The sequence below is a fragment of the Solenopsis invicta genome, chromosome 10 (genome assembly GCF_016802725.1).
Source record: "Solenopsis invicta isolate M01_SB chromosome 10, UNIL_Sinv_3.0, whole genome shotgun sequence".
In the NCBI taxonomy this organism is placed as follows: domain Eukaryota; kingdom Metazoa; phylum Arthropoda; class Insecta; order Hymenoptera; family Formicidae; genus Solenopsis; species Solenopsis invicta.
This window is the reverse complement of record NC_052673.1, coordinates 5,521,607-5,541,629: the sequence shown is the minus strand read 5'-3', so window position 1 is coordinate 5,541,629 and position 20,023 is coordinate 5,521,607. Positions and strand designations below refer to the sequence as shown.

General features: G+C 34.8%; 1 protein-coding gene across 4 annotated transcripts in view; it reads right to left on the bottom strand.

The window, feature by feature from the left end:
- LOC105199766 overlaps nt 1-20,023 on the bottom strand; it is a 116,877-nt gene that overhangs the window by 40,286 nt on the left and 56,568 nt on the right. For all 4 annotated transcript variants that reach the window (XR_003269380.2, XR_005575758.1, XM_026140284.2 and 1 more), the window contains exons 3-4: nt 15,381-17,075; nt 211-869 (exon numbers count right to left, since the gene is read on the bottom strand). Coding sequence is in view for 2 of the 4 variants with exons in the window: in XM_026140284.2 (XP_025996069.2) it covers nt 211-869; nt 15,381-17,075 (2,354 nt within the window). In the remaining 2 variants the exon portion in view is untranslated. The remainder of the gene's footprint in view (nt 1-210; nt 870-15,380; nt 17,076-20,023) is intronic.

The following is a 20,023-nucleotide window of genomic DNA, read 5'->3' as shown; positions in this document are numbered from 1 at the left end:
ATTGCTTAACTAAATAAAATAGCACAAAAGTAAAGTTTTTCGAGAAGGTGTCCCAGACCCACTTATGTGTTTAAGGATTAAAATTAACCATTTTTAAAAAAAAAGGAAATACATGAAATACTTTTCCTTGGCAATACATTTAATATTTTTCTGTTTAAATTTAAACATTTTAAAAATAAATTAATTTGCAAAAAATTTCAAGATACGCACTTCATAAGACTCTCAAGTTTGGCCTGCCTGTCCTTTGTAATTTGCTTAGTGGCTTGATTCGTGTCCCAACCAGTTGCCTGTAGCGCGGCTAATATCTCCTGCTGCGATGCGTCTGTAGTCTCTTTCTGCACCTTCATAACTTTACTAGCTCTAAATTCGTCATTCAATGACATCACCAATTGCTGAGAGGCTGCGGTGAGTGGTGGACTAGTGCCAATTGAGTGTTGATTTATTTGTAACAGATTCACCTTAGCAGCAGCAAAATCATTCAGCGTCGTTAATGCATTTCTAGTCGACGTAGAAGCCTCAGCTTGTAGTGAATTGGAGAGTCCACTCAGGTTACACTTGCTTGCGGGACTCTGTACATAATCGTTCTGACCAGAATTAAGCAGGCTTCGAGTCGAAGGAGGAGGTGGCGGAGGATTATAAGTCGGCGGCTGTTTCAGATAAGAGCTAAAGTCGCAATCGTATTCTTGAACAGATTGATTCTTGTCGATGATACTCTTTTGTTGCTGTTGGTTGTCAGCAATCTGAGCGTAATTTTGACTGGGCTCACTGCTCAAATTATTAGAATAATAATTTCGGAGAATGTTCTGACGAACAGTTTTATTGTAGAGTGTATTAAATTCGTTTTGTGACAGCTGCTCTAGATTAGGAACCTGTAAATTAATGAGTTATCAGATTTAATAATTGTTAAGTATTTACCTTCTAAAGTAAACTTATTTTCTAAGGTTCGTTAAAAATAAAAAAAGCTGTTACAAAAATCTTTTTGCTGAAGTCGGGAAAAGTAAAATAGGCATCAATTAATATAATGTAAACTTAATTTAATTCAAAATTTATGTCTTTGTTACCCTTTTAGTGTCAGGAAATATGATTATCAAAAGGTAATCACACATTACCAAGAAGCGGCAATACAGACCTCGAGATGTAAGCAAAATCTAAAGAACAGAACTATCTTTCTATGTTGCTCAGTAACTTTTCTTTTTTCTGCGCATTACGACGCTTCGCTAATCAAAATCTTCAAATGCCAACACATAACAATATTATTTCCGCAAATTTCAACGGACAAATTTTTGTTTACTACGTTTTATTTACTATGTAAGCATCATTTTATTAATCTTTTACATAAAATGGTCCGACATTGTGTTTTATATAGTAATATAAAGTTTGCAATTATTTCATATTTTATAAAGTTAAAGAGAATTCGGCAATTAAAAACAATGCGTTTTTTTTAGTACATGCGCAGAAAGAAAAAAAGACTGCAAGATAGAAATACATCTTAAAAATAAGAAATAATGAGGTCAAGAGCTACGCAGGATATCAAACGCCAATAAATAAATCCAGCATAAATCCACGATAAAACAAACGTTTCGACCTTTAATGATGGTCTTCTTCAGAACAGATTTAAGGGCCTCATACATGAAATGTATAACATAACATAAGCACAACATAAAATCGATGGACCAATGAGCATCCAATATAAAGCCATATTGATTTACATAAAATTCCCATTGGTCCAGAGGCCATATGCTACGCTTATGCTCTGTTATGCATTTCATGTGCGAGGCCCTTTAACAGTCTATAAAACAAACATAACAATCGCTAATTACAATATGAACGTATCGAAATAAACAAATAAAAGTCAAAATTAAATCAAGTTACCAAACAAATGAAAACTGTAAAATACCGCGATGTATGTACACTAGGTTCCACCGATGCCTTAACACATGAACTTGTACGCGTGTCAAGGCATATCGATATAGTAAATTCGGCGTGTTCCGACTCAAGATATTTTTACATTTCATGCCTGTCGATCTGACGATTATACTCAATTAAATTATTAACAACAATTTACCTCTTTTTAGTTTTAGTTAAATTTTTCTTACATTAAAGTATATAATCAATTTTTAAGTCGAAATTAAATGTAATTGATTTACTTTAAGAAAATTAATAAATATCGATAATAATATAAATGTTATATTAAATTTTAAAATATATATGTATTTTATATGATTTTTAAATGCAATTTAAATGTTATTTAATTTACCTAATACTCTGTAAATGCTTGAATTTTTCAATCAATAGATTTTTCTATAAATTTAAAATAAAAACGTTAAACTATTTTTCAATTTTTATGATTCCATGACATAAGGTTTTCAATTCATAAATATGAAATTAGACTTGGACCTTAATAATATTACTCTTAGACATTAATAAAAATATTTTTTACATTTGCTTTCAATGCAAATTTCGATTTTTAAAAAATGAAAATAACTTTTAAACGTTTTTTCTACCGTGATTTCGTTGATTTACTACCTTGAAAAAACTACATGTGTTGTCTTTGTTCCCAACTTCTACAAAATATATTTTTATTAGATTTTTTCAAAAGGTGCGCTACAATAAAAAAAAATTAAAATAACATTTTTTTCTTATTAATTTTCTTCAAAAAATGAGCAGATAAATCGTTTCTATCAGCTCTTTAACGTTTTATTTGTCTATATTCCATATTGTAATGTTTTGCTGATCACAAGTTGGAAGTTAGCGATAACTAAATAACTTTTTAATTTTTATAATTACACAACATAAGCATTTATTTCATATTTATGAAATAAAAATGTTATGGAATTATAAAAATTGAAAAAAAATTTAGCTATCATTAACTTTCAACTTGTGATCAGCAAAATATTTCAATATGAATTTTGTAGACAAATAAAACGTTAAAGAGCTGACAGAAATAATTTACCCGCTCATTTTGCGATAAAAATTAACAAAAAATGTTATTATTTTAATTTATTTCATTGTGGCCTACTTTTTAAAAAAAATCTGAAAAAATATTTTTTGTAGAAGTTGGGAACAGAGTTTCACATGTAATTTTATTAAGGTGGTCCATTAACGAAATCAGGGCAAAAAAAATGTTTAAATGTTATTTTCATTCTTTATAATCAAAATTTGCATAAAAAATAAATGTAAAAAATATTTTTATTAATATCTAAGAGTAATATTATCAAGGTTCAGATCTAATTTCATATCTATGAATTGAAAACCTTATGTCATTAAAGAATAAAAATTGAAAAATAGTTTAATGTCTTTATCTTAAATTTATAGAAAAATCTATCGATTGAAAAATTTAAGCATCTACAGAGTATTAGTTAAATTAAATAACATTTAAATTGCATTTAAAAATTATATAAAATACATATATATTTTAAAATTTAATATAACATTTAATATATAACATTTAATATAACATTTAATATAACATTTACATTATTATCAATATTTATTAATTTTTTTAAGTAAAGTAAACCAATTACATTTAATTTCGACTTAAAAATTGATTATATACTTTAATGTAAGAAAAATTTAACTAAAATCAAAAAAGGGTAAATTGTTGTTAATAATTTAATTGAATATAATCGTCAGATGACAGGCATGAAATGTAAAAATATCTTGAGTCGGAACACGCCAAATTTACTATATCGATATGCCTTGACACGCGTACAAATTCATGTGTTAAAGCATCGGTGGAACCTAGTGTACATCTTCTTCCAATGTCTTAACATATTAAACAACCTCACGGAACGTGTATAAAGACAAGAGTTTCGGAAAATCGGTATGACTTGATTGCTAACCAATAAATTAAAATAAAATAAAAAGTAATATTAAAATAATAACTAATAAAATTGTAATCGACAACAGTACAAAATAAATAATTTAAAAAGATAAAAAAAATAAAAATAAAATAAATAAGGGCTATACAAGTCATGAGTTGTAAAAATATAAAAAAAAACGATACAAAATTAATAAAATAGATATTTTGTTTTTTATTATTATCAATAATGATTCCCTTCCCGGGATACATGGTTCTGTTGCATGTAACTAAAGATTCAAGAACTAAAAAATAACATAAATTTATTACAGCGCACAGAATGCTATAAAAGGTCAATCATTTCTCCCCTTCCTCTCTTTTCTTCCTAATCCTCTTCCATGTCTCCATCCGTTCTTCTCTCCGTAGCCTTTCTCAGTTTGCACACTCTTCTCATCCATTCAAGTCCTTCCTTCGTTCCAATCATTATATCTTCTTCTGTTAACGACGTTTTTGATACGCATTCCTCCTTGATGTGGTACCATGTCTCCTTCTTTTTCTTGCATACTCTGCATATTACCTCGCCTTCCTCCTCCTAGTATCTTTCTCTTCTCCATTCGTTGCAGCACCTAAACCTAGCTATCATTTTTAGATTCTCCATCTTCCCTTTCTGTTCTAGGTACTTTGGTCTTGCTTCCATTTTCCATTTTTTATAATCTCTTGCTGATTTGGACTCCTCTATCATCTTTCTTCTTTCTTCTTCCTTCCTCTGTTAAAAAACGTTTCTCCAAATACCTATTGAGTCTTGTCCTTTGTCTTCCAGGGCTTCTCTCTCCCATTCCTCCTTCTCTTAGCATTCTCTCCATTGCCTTTTCCGATCTTGTGTGTTCCCATTCTTTTTTTTTTATCTCTCTTTTACATTCTTTCAGGATTTCATTATCTGTACTATTTTTTATTTTTTCCTGGTATTTCACCTGGTACTCTGTAGCCTGCTTCAACACTTATCAAGTCCACTCTCGTCTCTTCTCTTACTATGTATCCTGATGTACACTTTTCTAGTCCGGTTATCCATCTTATATACTTTTCTTGTAAAGCCTCGACTGTTTTCCTTTCCTCCCATCCCAATATTTCTACTCCGTACAATAATATGCTTTTAACCAAAACATTGAACATCATCATCCTTCTCTCCCAGTCGCCACCGAATTTTCTTTCTCCAATTCCCCACACTTGTGCCATTATTGCTGCCGCTTTCTTGATTACATTTCTGATGTGCGCTTCTTCTCTTTTGTTTCTCATAAACATAAATCCTAAATATTTAAATTCGCTTACTTCTTCAATTTCTTCTCCTTTCCATTTCCATTGTCTCCCTAATTTTCTGGTATCTCTTCTGCTGAAAACCATCATCTTTGATTTTTCTACGTTCAGGCACATCTCTTTTTCATCAAAGTATTTCTCCAGGCTTTTTAGCATTTTCTTGATTTCTCCCTCTCCTGTGGCCAAAACTGCCAAGTCATCCGCGTACGCCAGCGTGAAAATCCTCTTCCTGCCTAAGTTGACTCCTCCGTTTGCTTTTTTCTTCGGAAAACTTTCTATCCGTTATTAAAATTAGAAACAAAAGCGGACTGAGTGGACATCCCTGCCTCAGGCCTTTCTTGATCCAGAACTTTCTGGTACATTTGTCTCCTATTTTTATCCTACAAGGTGTTTCCTCGTATATTACTTCTATCAATTCTATTAACTTTTCCTCTATACCGTACTCACTCATTTTTTGCTATAATTTCTTTCTATTGACCTTATCAAAAGCGGCCTTCAAGTCTGCAAAAAAAGCGAATAGCTTGCCCTTCTTTTCATTTATTGTCCTTTCCGTTGCTATTTTCAATATGTAAATGTTATCCGTGCCGCTTCTTCCCCTTCTGAAACCCGCTTGCGTTTCTGGTAATATCTTCAGTCTCTCCGTTTCTTTCCTCAGCTTTTCTTCTATTATCATGGTTAGTATCTTGTATCCTGTGTCCATAAATGTAATTCCTTTATAGTTTTCTGCTTTTGTTCTATCATCTTTCTTGTGTATTGGGAAAATCCATTCCTCTCTCCATCCCTTAGGTATTTTCCTCTCATCACAAATCTTTTGCAAAACTTCCCTTAATTTTTCTTTCAACTTTCCATCCGTATAAATCCAGGCCTCATTTCTTATGTTGTCTTCCCCTGCCGCTTTCGTTTTTTTTGAATCTTTTAATAGCCTTTTCTATTTCCTCTTCACTTATCTTGATTCCTCCTTCTCTCTTGGATTTTTCTACACTTCCTTTTTCCTGTGTTTCTCTTCGTTCTTCCAGACTTTCTTCTCCGTCCAAGAGTTTCATGAAGTGTCCAATCCACTCTTCCTCCTTTATTTCGTCGTCTGATCTTTCTCTTTGTTATCTTTGCTTTTTTATATATTTGAGTACTTCATTTCTGTCCTTGATTTCCATTTGTTTTTTGCATAGTTTTTTATGTTCTTGCTTTGCCTTATTGTATACTTTCCTTTCTATCTTACCCTTTAGCCATTCTTTTAATAATTTGTTTAGTGCAGTTTTATTTTCTCTGCATTGCTTGTCCCACCATGCTCTCCTACCTGGTACCAGACTTCTCTTCCTGATCTTTTTTTTCTGTATCACTTTCGTTATTTCTTCCGTTAGCTCCTCCCATTCCTCTATCGCTCCTGTTGCTTCTTACTTCCTGTCCTTCAGCCTGTCTCTATACTTCCTGCATCCTTCTTCTGTCCAGTCTTCTATTTCTTTCTCTTTCTCCTTTTTTTCTTCTTTCCATTTCAATTGGACTCCTAAGGTCAGCTCTAAGGGCCTGTGATCCAACTCAGCTCTATCTGCTACTTTCAAGCTTTCTATTTCTTCTCAAGCTTCCGCGTTGCAGACCGCATAGTCAATCACCAAAGCGCCACGCTGACCCACGAATGTTAGCTCTCCTTCTTCATCACCGTGCTTGATTCCGTTCATAATTCCTAGACCTAGCTCTTTCACCTTTTCTAAGAGATCTCTTCCTTGTTTGTTCATCACTTTATCTTTGGATTTCCTTTCCTCTTCTTCTTCCTTTCCTTCTTCTTCATTCCACGTTATTGTTCCTTTTTCTGCAATTCTGGCATTAAAGTCTCCTCCTATTATGAGCCTTTTCCATCCCCTTCTTTCAATTTCTTCTTCCATTGCTTCCAGTTGGTCTTTCTTGCCCACTCTGTTATATATGGATATTATTTTCCACGCCTCTTCGTTTACTTCGATCTCTGTACTCATCAAGTACATCGTCATCTTTTCCCCTTTTCTATATCTTTGATTGCTATTGTTTTCCTGACCTACCAGCATTCCCTCTGCACTCCTACCCTTTACTTTATCCTTCGTTGCGCTCTGCATTTCCCATCTGTAATCTTTTAGTAGCATCCTACCTATTCTCTTCCATTTTTTGTCTTCTATCCATGTTTCCGTTAAATTTATAATGTCAAAATTTCCTAAGTATTCCGAGAACTCTTCGCTTTTATTGCTTCTTCCAGCTACGTTCCAGAAAATTATTTTCAACTTTCTGTGACCTCTAAATGTTTTTTTCTTTTTTGACTTTTTCCACTTCTTGTCTGTCCGTTTGTTCATCCCGCCATTCTTGAGGTTCTCTATTTGCCTATGTTCTGTTTGCGAAAAACTTGTTCTTCCAATCCGCTCTTATCTGCGTTTCATTTATACCATACTCCGTTTATTCTTAGTTTCCAATGACTTATTTTTATCTCTATTTCCTTGTTTTTATCTTTTTCTGCTTTTGCTATTGCTACTATTTTCCTCTGTACTTCCCTCTCCTTAAACGTTCTGTCATTTCCAACGTAGATGTCCGTGTTTCCGAGCTTATTTTTATTTTTCATTATATTTATTTTTTGTTCAAAACTGCCTATCTTTCCTATTATGTTTTCTTTTCCTATTTTCCACGCGTGTTTCACTTCTGCTTTAACTTTTATTTTCTCTTCTATAAATTTCTCTACTTCTACTCTCAACCTCTGTCCGTATTCTCTAGATGCCAAACCTTTTATTACTATATTCTCTCTTCTGTCTTCTCTATCTTTTTTCTCCATTAGGTCTTCCATCTTCTTGATCACGTTTTTACACACTGTGTTTTCTTCTGTGCCACTCCGTCCTGTTAGGTCCTCTAACCTTTTCTCTATTTTTTCCAATCTCTTCTTATTTTTTGCCTCGTCTAATTTCTTTTCCCATGCTTCTAACCTGTTTTCCAAATTTTCGAGTCTATCCCTATCCATCTTTCTCTCTGCTCCTATTTCTTGCCTTAACTGTTTCACTTCCTCTCTTAATTCGCTGCTTTCTTTATTCATCTTTCCTGCTAACTCCTCATTTCCCGACTTCAAACTATTCATACTTTCTGCAATATATATTAACATGTCTTTGATATCAACCATGCTTTTCAGCTTTTCTATGTCCATTATCAAAACTCCCTCCTTATCCTCTTCTCCGCTCCGACTTTCCCTCTGTCTCTCTTCCGTCGTCAGGTTCGGTAGATCTGCTGCGCTGTTGCGCCGCTTTCTCTCTTCGTCTTCTTCTTCTTCTTCCTCTGTCGCGCGTTCTCTTTTTCTGCCGTAGAAGTCGAGAATCGACCCTACGCTTCCCACTCTATCCCTCTGCAGCCTTTCCACGTTGCTTGGCCTGTCTCTCCTGCTTACTTCTCGTTCTGTCCTTCTCTCCCTTCTCATTCTCTCGACCGCCTTCCAATCCTCCCTGTCCGGCCCTTCCGCTGTTTCTATCCCTTTTCTATCTGCTTTTTCTGTTGTATTACAGGCGGCAGCACCAGCCTTTCTCGTCTTCTCCATGTACCGCTTTCTCTCCTAACCTCATTCGCCCTATGAGTTTTCTTTCCCTTCTGCTATCTTTCCTCCTGTTTATCTTTCACCCCTTTATATCTCACTCTTCACCTTCTTTGCTACTCTTTTCTACTTTTCCGCTCTCGTCCTTTCTCTTATCCACTGGCTATAGCTTACTATTGTTTAATACGAACGCGATTTCTAGACTTGCTGCGTCTTCCGGGACATGCGCAGAACCTCAATAAAATAAATATAATAAAGACTAAGAATTACACACAAAAATACCTCTAAGCTCCAAAACTCGTATCTTAACCTTGCAAGATAAGATGTTACATCTTGGAAAATTTAGATACAAATAATGAAGACCAAACAAGATAGCCTCGGCGGACCAAACAAAAGGAATAGAAGGAAGAAGGATGACAAAATTAAGAAGGAAAAATACAATCAAGAATAGAAAGATACGCTTCCGAGATAAATTCGATATCACTTTGTTTGTTAAGTCCATGCAATTGTTTTTTAATGTGTAACATCTCGGATACAGATCTTTTAACATAAGATGACTCTTTGTCTAAAATTTCCACGTTCTCCCAATCAAATTCGTGGTTCTCTCAAAAGAAATATATCTTCTGTCTCTCAGATGTTGCTTACACTCTCCACTTATTGCTAAGATACGCTATTTCCCTTCCATTTCTATAAATTCTAAGCACATTACTTCTTCTTTTCAGTGTTTCGGATGGTTAACTATTTATCAACGTTTTATTATTCACCTACGCTGCACTGTTTTCAATGTTCTTTGCTACAATAACCTTGCATTTAATTCAACTTAACAGACATACATTTCAATTGACATTCAAATATTCATCAACATCTACTTGCATTTGATACATAAAACATCGAAATTTCAGAGTACCATCTCGTATACCATTGTAAAATTTTTCAATACTTTTCCTTCTGATATACACCTGCTGTCTTAGTTTTCTGTGTTTTGCTTAGAGCTCACCCAACATGTTGCATCGCATTACAATTAAATTTCTTGCTTTGTGTCTTGTTCTTGAATTTTATTTATTTTAGTTCTTGTTTTTTCTCTTTTTCTGTATTTTGTTTGTATTGAATGTCTTTATTAACCTTACTAATGTAATATTCATTATTTCTTATATCTGTTACAGTATATAAAAATAATATGCTCGCACAATCTTATTTCTATCAGTTATATTTGAGTGAAACTTCAGTCAACACTCTTATTACTGCCTCGCTTATTCTGTGTATTCGGTGCCTATATGTCTTACTACTACTTAATACATGCATTCACTATCAAGCTTGTAAACCATTTGTACTTAATAAAGACTATTATTATAATTTTTTAGTTTTTGAGACGAGCAATCCGATAGTGCTGATTAAAATTACATCACATGATAAAAGCACATAAAACAATTGAGTTTTAATCAAGGAAATGCGTGGCGTCGCAATCACTTGCGGACCACTACGTTATATATATTGATGAACACAGTGTGACCATCATATTTTTAACATAATATTTTTGATATTAAAAATATAGAATATCTTATCAAAATATTATATTTGCTTAACAAAAATTATCACGTGTAACAGATAGTTTTGCACGATAATCTGTCTCAAATATGTTTGTGTAAACTAACGACCGTTGCGTTTAATATTTTTGTTAATATAGCATTTTTAGTTACGTTATTCTATACTTCTAATATCAAAAAATGATATCACAATATGTCCGTCAATACGTATAGTATAGCGACTAGTTTCGCGAATAATTGCGAATAAATGCCCATGCATTACCTTAATTTAAACTCAAATTTTTATGTGCTCCTGCAGATAGTTAAAATTGTCATGTGACAATTTTAACTATCTGCATTAGATTAATCGTCTCAAAAATTAAAAGAAATAATAATTATTTTATTTTCCTGAATACAATAAAAACAGACTTTTTCGTAATACCCTTTTTTGATAGGCGTCATTATGCATTAACATCATAGTTTTTTATATTATAATATTTCATCTTTCATATTTCTCATATTTAAACCGATAATTTAGAGAATGTGTTATCTCCGTATGTACTATTAAAAAATATGGTCAATGTCTCAAACTAAGTAAACGCGCAGCGCAAAATCGTCCATGTGTCTTTACGCAAATCAGCAATTTGCAAACACTCAAGATTATTGGATCTCATTGTCAATAAGAGCTGAATCGATCAAGTTCTGAGAAAACTCAATCAATAATTTGGATTTGAATTATAGCAAAAGTATTTTTATTTTTCTTTCGTGCCCTACAAATAAAGATATCACGATATACAGTCCAAAATATAAACTTTTTATTAAGATACGTCGTCATTATCATCGTCTTTTAGAGAGCATTTTCATTTTTATTATACATTTTCGATGCCACAAGCGCTCGCTTATATTACGATTTTATTAGCTCTGCATGCGTGCGTGCGTGCGTGCGTGTGTGTGCATTTGGGCGTATCAATAAATTACATTTAATTACCATTATACAAAAATAGATTCTTTTTGAGACCTAAATAAACAAAATATTTTTCAATAGATTTTTGGTTGTTGAAAACAAATCCAGCAGTTAAAATGGGATAATCACAATTTTGAGAAAAATGACGTTAATAAAATAAAAAAAAAACGATTTCTAAGATTTTTTGAACGTTATAGCATCAGCATCAAATTTTATTCCAAATTTCGTCAATGTCATGCAAAATAATAATTTTTAGCTTTAACATGCATTTTGTCCTACTTCGCTTTGTCCTACTTTATTTTCGAAATACAGCTAAAATAAAGAACAATGATCGCATACGCTTGATATTAATATTCAGTACCAGTTTCTATAAAATTTCGAAAATAAGCTTTATGTAAGTGTAACTCAAATACGTGACTAATTATTTTATAAGAAAAAGTTGGTCACCCTCACATCTATAACATATACCAAGGTTAATGAAATCAATAATGTGTAACCTTTTCTGCATAGTTATCTTATTTTCATGCAATGAATACAAATAATCATTTCCAAAGTATTTTTTACTGGTAAACACAAATTTATTAACTAAATGTAGCTATCATATCACATGGTGTTCATTACCGGATGTAGTATTTTTTTTTACTTATCCACGATTTCTTACTAGTGAACTGATTAATTGTGATGTAATAGCAAAATTTAGTTAACGGATTTGTATTTAACAGTAAAAACTACTTCGGAAATGGTTATTCGCACTCATTGAAGAAAATAATATTAGACATGATATTAATACCAAGCATACATGATCAGTGTCCCTTATTTTAGTTGTATCTCAAGAACAAAAAATCAAATTAAAATGGAACAGAATGCATGTTAAAGTTAAAACCTCGATAATAACCTTGATAGCCAAATCAGACGTATTGCCAATTTATGATTCATATTATGTTGGCAAAACTCAGGCAGAAGCCAAGCATGATTTGCTGTTTTAGCTAATATTAGCAGAAAAACAGTCAAAATCCAAGCAGGCACTGCGTCATAACATGTTAAATGAAATGCAGCAAAACTTATTGACATAAAGAAAACAGAAACGTCATCATAACATGACGGGAAAATCGCGGCAAGTAACATAATTAGCTTTATCAGCTGATGACGGCAAAACTGCAGCAAAAATCGAGCATAGCGTGTTATCATTATATGACAGGAAAAACGCGGCAAATACAAAACACGATTTGATTAATCAGTTATTGACGGAAAAATTGCAACAAATATCGAACACAAGCTGTCATCAAATGTAATTACAAAAATAAAACAAAAATTCAGCAAAAAGAGATATATTAATACATTTTAATTAAAAATTTTTAATTCAAATTTAACCTTAATAAAAAATTAGAGAAATAAACATAAATATTACGTATGTAGAAAAATTATGTGTATTATATATGTATACACAAATGTATATACAGGGTGATTCAGAACGATCCATGTATCCTTGTAAAGACGTGTTCTTAGATAAATTCTAAGATGATTTTTTCCGACGCTTACTTTTTGAATTTTAAAAAGATAAAGTTAGCGAATCACGGGCCATGTAGACATCGTAAACAGAGGTGGCGCAACTCACCGTCCGACGCGGTCGCGTACGCAGGGCACTCTTGCGATCAACTGTTTGACAATGAGAATTATTCTATCGCATAAAAACATAAAATACACACACACGCGCGCGCACGCGCACGCGCACGCACGCACGCACGCACGCACGCACGCACGCACGCACGCACGCACGCACGCACGCACGCACACGCACACGCACGCACGCACGCACGCACGCACGCACGCACGCACGCACGCACGCACGCACGCACGCACGCACGCACGCACGCACGCACGCACGCACGCACGCACGCACGCACGCACGCACGCACGCACGCACGCACGCACGCACGCACGCACGCACGCACGCACGCACGCACGCACGCACGCACGCACGCACGCACGCACGCACGCACGCACGCACGCACGCACGCACGCACGCACGCACGCACGCACGCACGCACGCACGCACGCACGCACGCACGCACGCACGCACGCACGCACGCACGCACGCACGCACGCACGCACGCACGCACGCACGCACGCACGCACGCACGCACGCACGCACGCACGCACGCACGCACGCACGCACGCACGCACGCACGCACGCACGCACGCACGCACGCACGCACGCACGCACGCACGCACGCACGCACGCACGCACGCACGCACGCACGCACGCACGCACGCACGCACGCACGCACGCACGCACGCACGCACGCACGCACGCACGCACGCACGCACGACACACACACACACACACACACACACACAGAGAGTGTCCCAGTATTGCGTATTTTCCCGCTATAGGGGACATAGAAAAAATAAAAAAAATCAAGAAAGTCTTATACTATTTTGCGATATTCGTTATAATTACTGAGTTGTAAAATAAAACGTTTAAACTGGTAACGCCGCGCCATTGCGCTTAGCTTATAGGCGCGGTGTGCGGTAAGAAAGGTGACGCGTCGCTGTCTGAACGAGCAACGGTCTGAATTCCGTGGCACTACGTGTACATACATTGCAAACATCAAGACTATTTTTTTATGTCTCTTTTGAGTATTCAACTGCAAATTTTTTTACTTTCTTGAGCAGAACTATTTACAAAATGTATCAAGAACTCTAAAACTACGTGAAATCTACTTAGAACTCTAGTAAAAAAATATTTTTTTTCGAAAGTGAGGGGCTGCGTGAGATTAGCCCCCCCCCCCCCCATATTTTAAATTGTATTTTTGTCTTAAATGTACAGAACAATTTCTCAAAACTATCTAAAACTCTAGAAAACTATCAAAAATCTCTACAAAACTCTAAAAAAATCAATCTCTTAAACAATGGGAGACCAACTTTATAGTACCAGGTTGGTGCAAGGAATCTTTCTAGTTCCTACCCGGTATTGCGCGTGTGCGCGGACTTGCAGCGTGCACAAATCGGTCATTACTAACGGCCGTCTTCGGTCGTTAACCTTTTTGTCTCGGTGGAAAAATTAAAGTGGCGCACCAAACTTTCTGCCGTTTAAAACGTTTTGAAGGGTGTAGCATTACATCATTAATAAGAATAATAACTCATTTTAGATTATCTTTTTTCAAAAGTTTTACATTAGATAAAATATCTTTTATGCTTTTAGCAAAAATTAAATAATTCGACATAAAATTCTGTTCAATATTAAGAAAAAAACCTAACTGTTTTTGTAAAGAAAAAAATTTTTCTCTATTTTTTATCATTTTACATTTTTCTTGTATTTTGAGTTTATTTAAGTATGTAATTATAATAAATTCTTTTAAAAATTTATTATTTTAAAGTGACTAAACAAAACCACTCGCAAAAATATTCATTAAATGATTAGTTTTCGAGATTTAAGTGTTAACGTAAAAATTTGTAAAGAAATGGATTGTTAAGAAACACTTTAACATAATATAGAAATCTTCATATGTTGATAACAAAAAAGTTTATCATATTTTCTATTTTATTAAACGCTTTTTTTATATTCTTATATTTTTCTGTATAACTTCTGTTTAAGAAATAAATTTTTACGTAATAAAGTCATCTAATAATTAATTACAATACATAGTAAACAAATTTTATGAGAGTATTAGTGAAAATATAATTTAAAATATAATTTAATTAAAAAATATCAACAAGCAAAATAATATGTCTATGTAAAAGAACGTACAAAATTTCAAATTTATAAAGAACAATTTTGAATAATTCGTAAGCGAAAAAAACTGTAAATCATTTATGCAAATATGTGTAACCTTATGCAATGTAATGAGAGTTCTCTCTTATTAAAATTTTCTGACAAAAAAATATACAATTCTTAATGCAAAAAATTGTTTTGCATCATTACAATGTGTAAAAATATTGCATATTATCAGCAGTGCAAAGTTGCAGAGGCATAACAACATAATGGCAAGCGCTCACACACATTACCAAGCACGCAACTTACGCCTGTCTAAAGGCGTTGATTGAATTAGTCTTACTTAATAATTACTGCTTTGTTAAGCATTAGAAAAAAATGGTTTAGAACTTTACGACTCAGTTTTTAACATAAAATAATGTTATATAATCATTAGGCGCTTCTTGAGATACACCCTGTACAATATATTAAAAAAACTACATACTACTTACATTATTTATAAAAAGATTATTTTCCGATTCCCAATAATTACAAAAATTACGTACCGTTTGGCGCAATTCGGCGTACACTTGTTCAGATAAGAGTGTAGTAGGCTTCAAATGTGGTGATTGCTGCAAATCGTTCTGTATATGAGTAATTCCGTAAGTATTACTTGTGCTGAACAACATGGTTGCGCTTTGAAAACAAGTTTGAGGCGATGCAAAGTTGCTTGGACGAAAAACCGGTGCCACACTCGGTGCATAATTCTGACTGGACGAATAAATCTGTGTTTGATTAGAAGCAGCCTTAGAGATATTGCAATGCCCGTGCTGGGAGAAATCGCTCATGTTTTTATCAGAGATATGATCGGCGGTCGCTTGAAGTGAATTAAAACCAATATTGTGAAAATGATTCTGGCTCCCGTTGGTTAACGAACAAGCCTGTATTTGACTTGCTTTAGGAATACTAGTATCATCGCATTGAGAATATTTTTTGGCATTAGAGGCAACTTTATTAATAGCAACCTGTTGCAAATTGAAAACATCTTGATCAATGCCCAATGAATTCTGAAGATAACTCTGATTATTCGACGAGCATACTTGTGTTTGGTTGAACATAGCCTTGGCAACGTTGCAAGATCCGTGTTGAGTTTCAGTCGCGTTACCATCGGTAATGTTATCAGAGGTTCCTTCGAGCAAATTGATATTATCGTGATTAGCCAACGTGTTTTGAGAATAATTCTGATTCAATGAACAAGTTTGTGTTTGTAAACAAGTAGTCGCTTTGATAATATCGCAGGAGCCACACTGATTTTGATCACTTACACTACTATCGGAAGCATTATTGCTAGCGCTCTCTTGAAACCGATTAACGCTTGCTTGAGTCACTGAAACGGGCATCAATATTTGGTTAGAAGCCAAATTGGCAAGGCAAACCGGCTGCTGAGACAGAGCTTGCGTTTGTTGCCAAATTTGGCTCACTATAGTCTCAGTGGTCAATTTCGATACGCTTTGGTCATTCTGGAACCCCGGTTTTTTAATATTTGTACTTTTCGGTTTCCAAGAGTTCTGCATGTTGTCCAATGATATCGATGAAGTGTTTGTTCGACGATCCATTGTTGCTATTGGCGATTTCGGTTTTCCCTGCGGTGGAGGCTTCAATGCCGGAATAATCGATACAGGCTTGACAGCGTCCTCCGTCGTTGAAAACTGTTGAATAAACATCGAATTCTGTTGCAGTTTCTGCAATGACGAGTAATGCAGATAATTCGCAGAAACAATTTCCGATTGCTGATGTTTTTCGTTGCTGGCATTCGTGTTCTTGGTCGCCTCCTTTTCACCCAAATGCTTCTCCAACTCGGCCAAAAAGACTGGATCCAGCTTCTTCACAACAGCAGCAACCTCTTGATGATCGGGAATAGCGTTCAAGGATAAATCGTTCATGCTCTGTATAAACTCACAATTGGACTTAAGTTTCGGCGGGCTCACGTTTGGACCGAGAGAAGGAGGAGGAGGCGGAGAAGACGAAGTAGGAACAGAAAACAATGATGTGGATCTATTGTTGGAAACATTAACATATGTCTGTGCGGTAGAAGTATTTCGTAGATCCTCTGGCCAAGTAGACCAGTTCGATCCAGATGGGCTAATCTTATCTATTTCACTATAATGATTCGTAACATCGTCACCTCCCACATTTATGTTCAAATTTAATCCATCTTGTTGGTATTCCTTGTTCAAATTCATCGAGTATTGTTGAGTTTCCTGAAAAAAAAATAAAAATAAAAATAAAAATTAAATATTAATATATAAAATGTAATTAAAAATTGATTGCATCAATTTACCATTAGAATTGTTTTCACGCAGAAAATTAATTTTCAAGTTTACAAAAGTTATGCAAATCTTTTGTAAAAAAAACATTGCTTGTAATTGTCCACAAGAAAAAGATTTGTGTGAACGTAAAAAAATTTATGTAAACATAAACTTGAAATGTACAGTACAATCCTGTTGGACTTGGTTAGACAGAGTGAAAGAGTGTGGATGCGTGTAGCGAGCTAGTGTACGATAAAGAACAAATTAGCGAAAACTAAGCTAAGCATACAAGGAGGCGTTATTTAACCCTTAAACACGTAAGTGGGTCTGAGAGACCCCATATGAACTTTCGAACACTTGCTATATGAAGACGGAATGAGATAAGAGGTTCAAACCAAGACGTAAAAAAAGTTTGAAATCTCCTCTTTCGATTGATATGGTTGATCAACTTTTTTGGTCAACCAGGGGTCTAGGATTCGAATGGCACGGCAGCAAAGTTTTGTTAGGGACAATGCGACCCACATAGTGTGTAAGTAAAACTTTTTTTGTGAGTATTTTACATAAAAAAACTGGGCAAAATACGTTTGAACAAGTCGATTTGCAGATATCACTCCCATATACTTTGTCTAAAGTTAGAATACTATAAAATGTTGTAGAAAAAAGAGTTTTTCCGAAATATATCATGAAACACATCAATTTTCAATTTTAGACGATTTAATCAAAAATTCCTCATATTCGCCTTGTTACATAAGTACATTTTTTAATAGAAATGACAATAATATAATTTTTTTTTTAAGTATGAATCTTTAGCTTTAAAACGCCGTATTGTAAAGTTCTTTAAAGTTTTTTGTTGCAAAGATGATTTTTTTTTTAAGTGGATTTTTAGATGCCCAAAAATACCTCATATTCTCCATGTTACATAATTATCTTTTTTAAAAGGAATGACTTTGCCAAATTTTATTTTGAAAGTGACTCTTTAGCTTTAAAACGCCGTATTTGAAAGTCTTTAAACGTTTGTTGTTGCAAAGATATGATTTTTTGAAGGAGAAGTAGATTTTTGACCAATTTCTTATTCTTGCTTAATGGTTTTGATTTATAACTTCACAATAAATTATTTGTCGGCAATGCCGATTATGCAGTCACACTCCTAAGATTTTGAAGTTTTGTTTAAAAAAAATCGTAGAAAAATATTGATTGTAATCAAAATTATAGCTTCTCAAAGTTGAAAAAGTCTCCCAGACCCAAAAATGTGTTTCCGTATTTTACAGGATCGGTGTGTTTAAAGGTTAAAAAAGCAACGTGGTAAAAAAAAGGGAAAATTAGAGAAGGCATGCGGTAAGAATTTGTAGAAAAAAAGCGGATTAAGGTGTGAAAAGATAGAAAAACAACTTAAATTAACCACAAAAATAAAGAAGGAAGAAAGAGAGTAACGTTTAGGCTATCAAAAGAAAAAGAAAAAAGAAAACGTAAGACCTTAATAAAGGTTATGATAAAAGTGTTACGTCCTGCGGAGTAACAATTCTTTTCCTTCAAGAGCGATGCACGGAAAACATGTTGAACAACAAAAATTCATCCCCTCTCCAGAGAAAATTCAATTCAAGTTTCCCACTGCACGGTAGCACCGAGTGCGCTATAAACTTTCAAAAACGGCATAAGAAAAATCTGAGAGACCAAATAACCGATTAAGCGACACGGCTGTTAAAATGTTTATATAAACAAAAAAGAAATGTTAAACAATAATCTTCTACAGATCAAGTCGCCTACTTTAACCGACAAGTAAAACGGAACAGGACCCCCCCACTTAACGTAGTTGCTTGGCACCAAACACGTGCAAGCTCTACTAGAAAGGATTAGAGACCACTTGTGCACTCAGTAAACATAAAAATCAGTGCACGTGGCATCGTAATTAAACGTAAAGATTGTCTCCGAGGTTCGCCGGTCACTTCCGTTAACCCAACAAATATTAAAATTAAATTATGAGTCCTCTAGAGAGCACGGCGGTTTCTAGCACCGGACGCGAGTGGGCCGCGTCGGTGGACGCCGGAAATATGAAAGGCCCAGAAGCCGAATTCCATATGGCCACAATTATCTTAAGTTATAATATTTGGCATAATAGACATGCTAAAAAGTTACCAAGTAGCGACCTTCTAAGGTCCGTCAATGAGTTGCATGCATTAGTCTCATGAACATTAACTAAATTTACGAGATCACTTCCCGGAGTAGTGACTTTCGGCAGAATGAAAACAAGTACCATTGACAAACAATAGAGATAATCGCACTCCAGAAACCAAAATTCAAGGAACACGTGAGAGCCTCGATAGGAAAAATTGTGCACACGGTCCCCAATTTACAAGCAAAACTGAGTATAAAAGGAATAACTCCGGATCAAAAACTTCACTTCAGTCCTATCCGTCGCGCAGTCCGTGGCAAAATCTTGTTCAAGTCTGCGACGCTCGGACTGCCGGTTTCAAACATAGACAATCGACTAGTAAACGCGCGCTCATAGAATGTCAAACTCTAAGTTTTTCTGACCAGTTCGCACAGGACAGTTTTCCTGTTTCATCAAATTAAAGTCTCTCTGATCGAGTCAGTTCGCAATCACTAACTGTTAATTCTCACAAGTGTGTGCAACGACCCGACTCCGTATGACACCCCTGCTTCCACTGCAAATTTGACTAACAGATTGGCAAAGCCTGGGAGGTATTCACTCATAACACAACCTAGAAGCGAAGACCACAAGTAGTAAGTCGCTAATAAATTTGTTTTCTTTCCCCCATTCCCACATCTTTGTTTTTATTTTTGTTATTTATTTATTCAAATTAACTCTCAGTGCAAAACAATAACCCACGCCGGAAACAAACTCACCGGGGCACAAAACGTCTCCGAAAGGAAAAAACCAG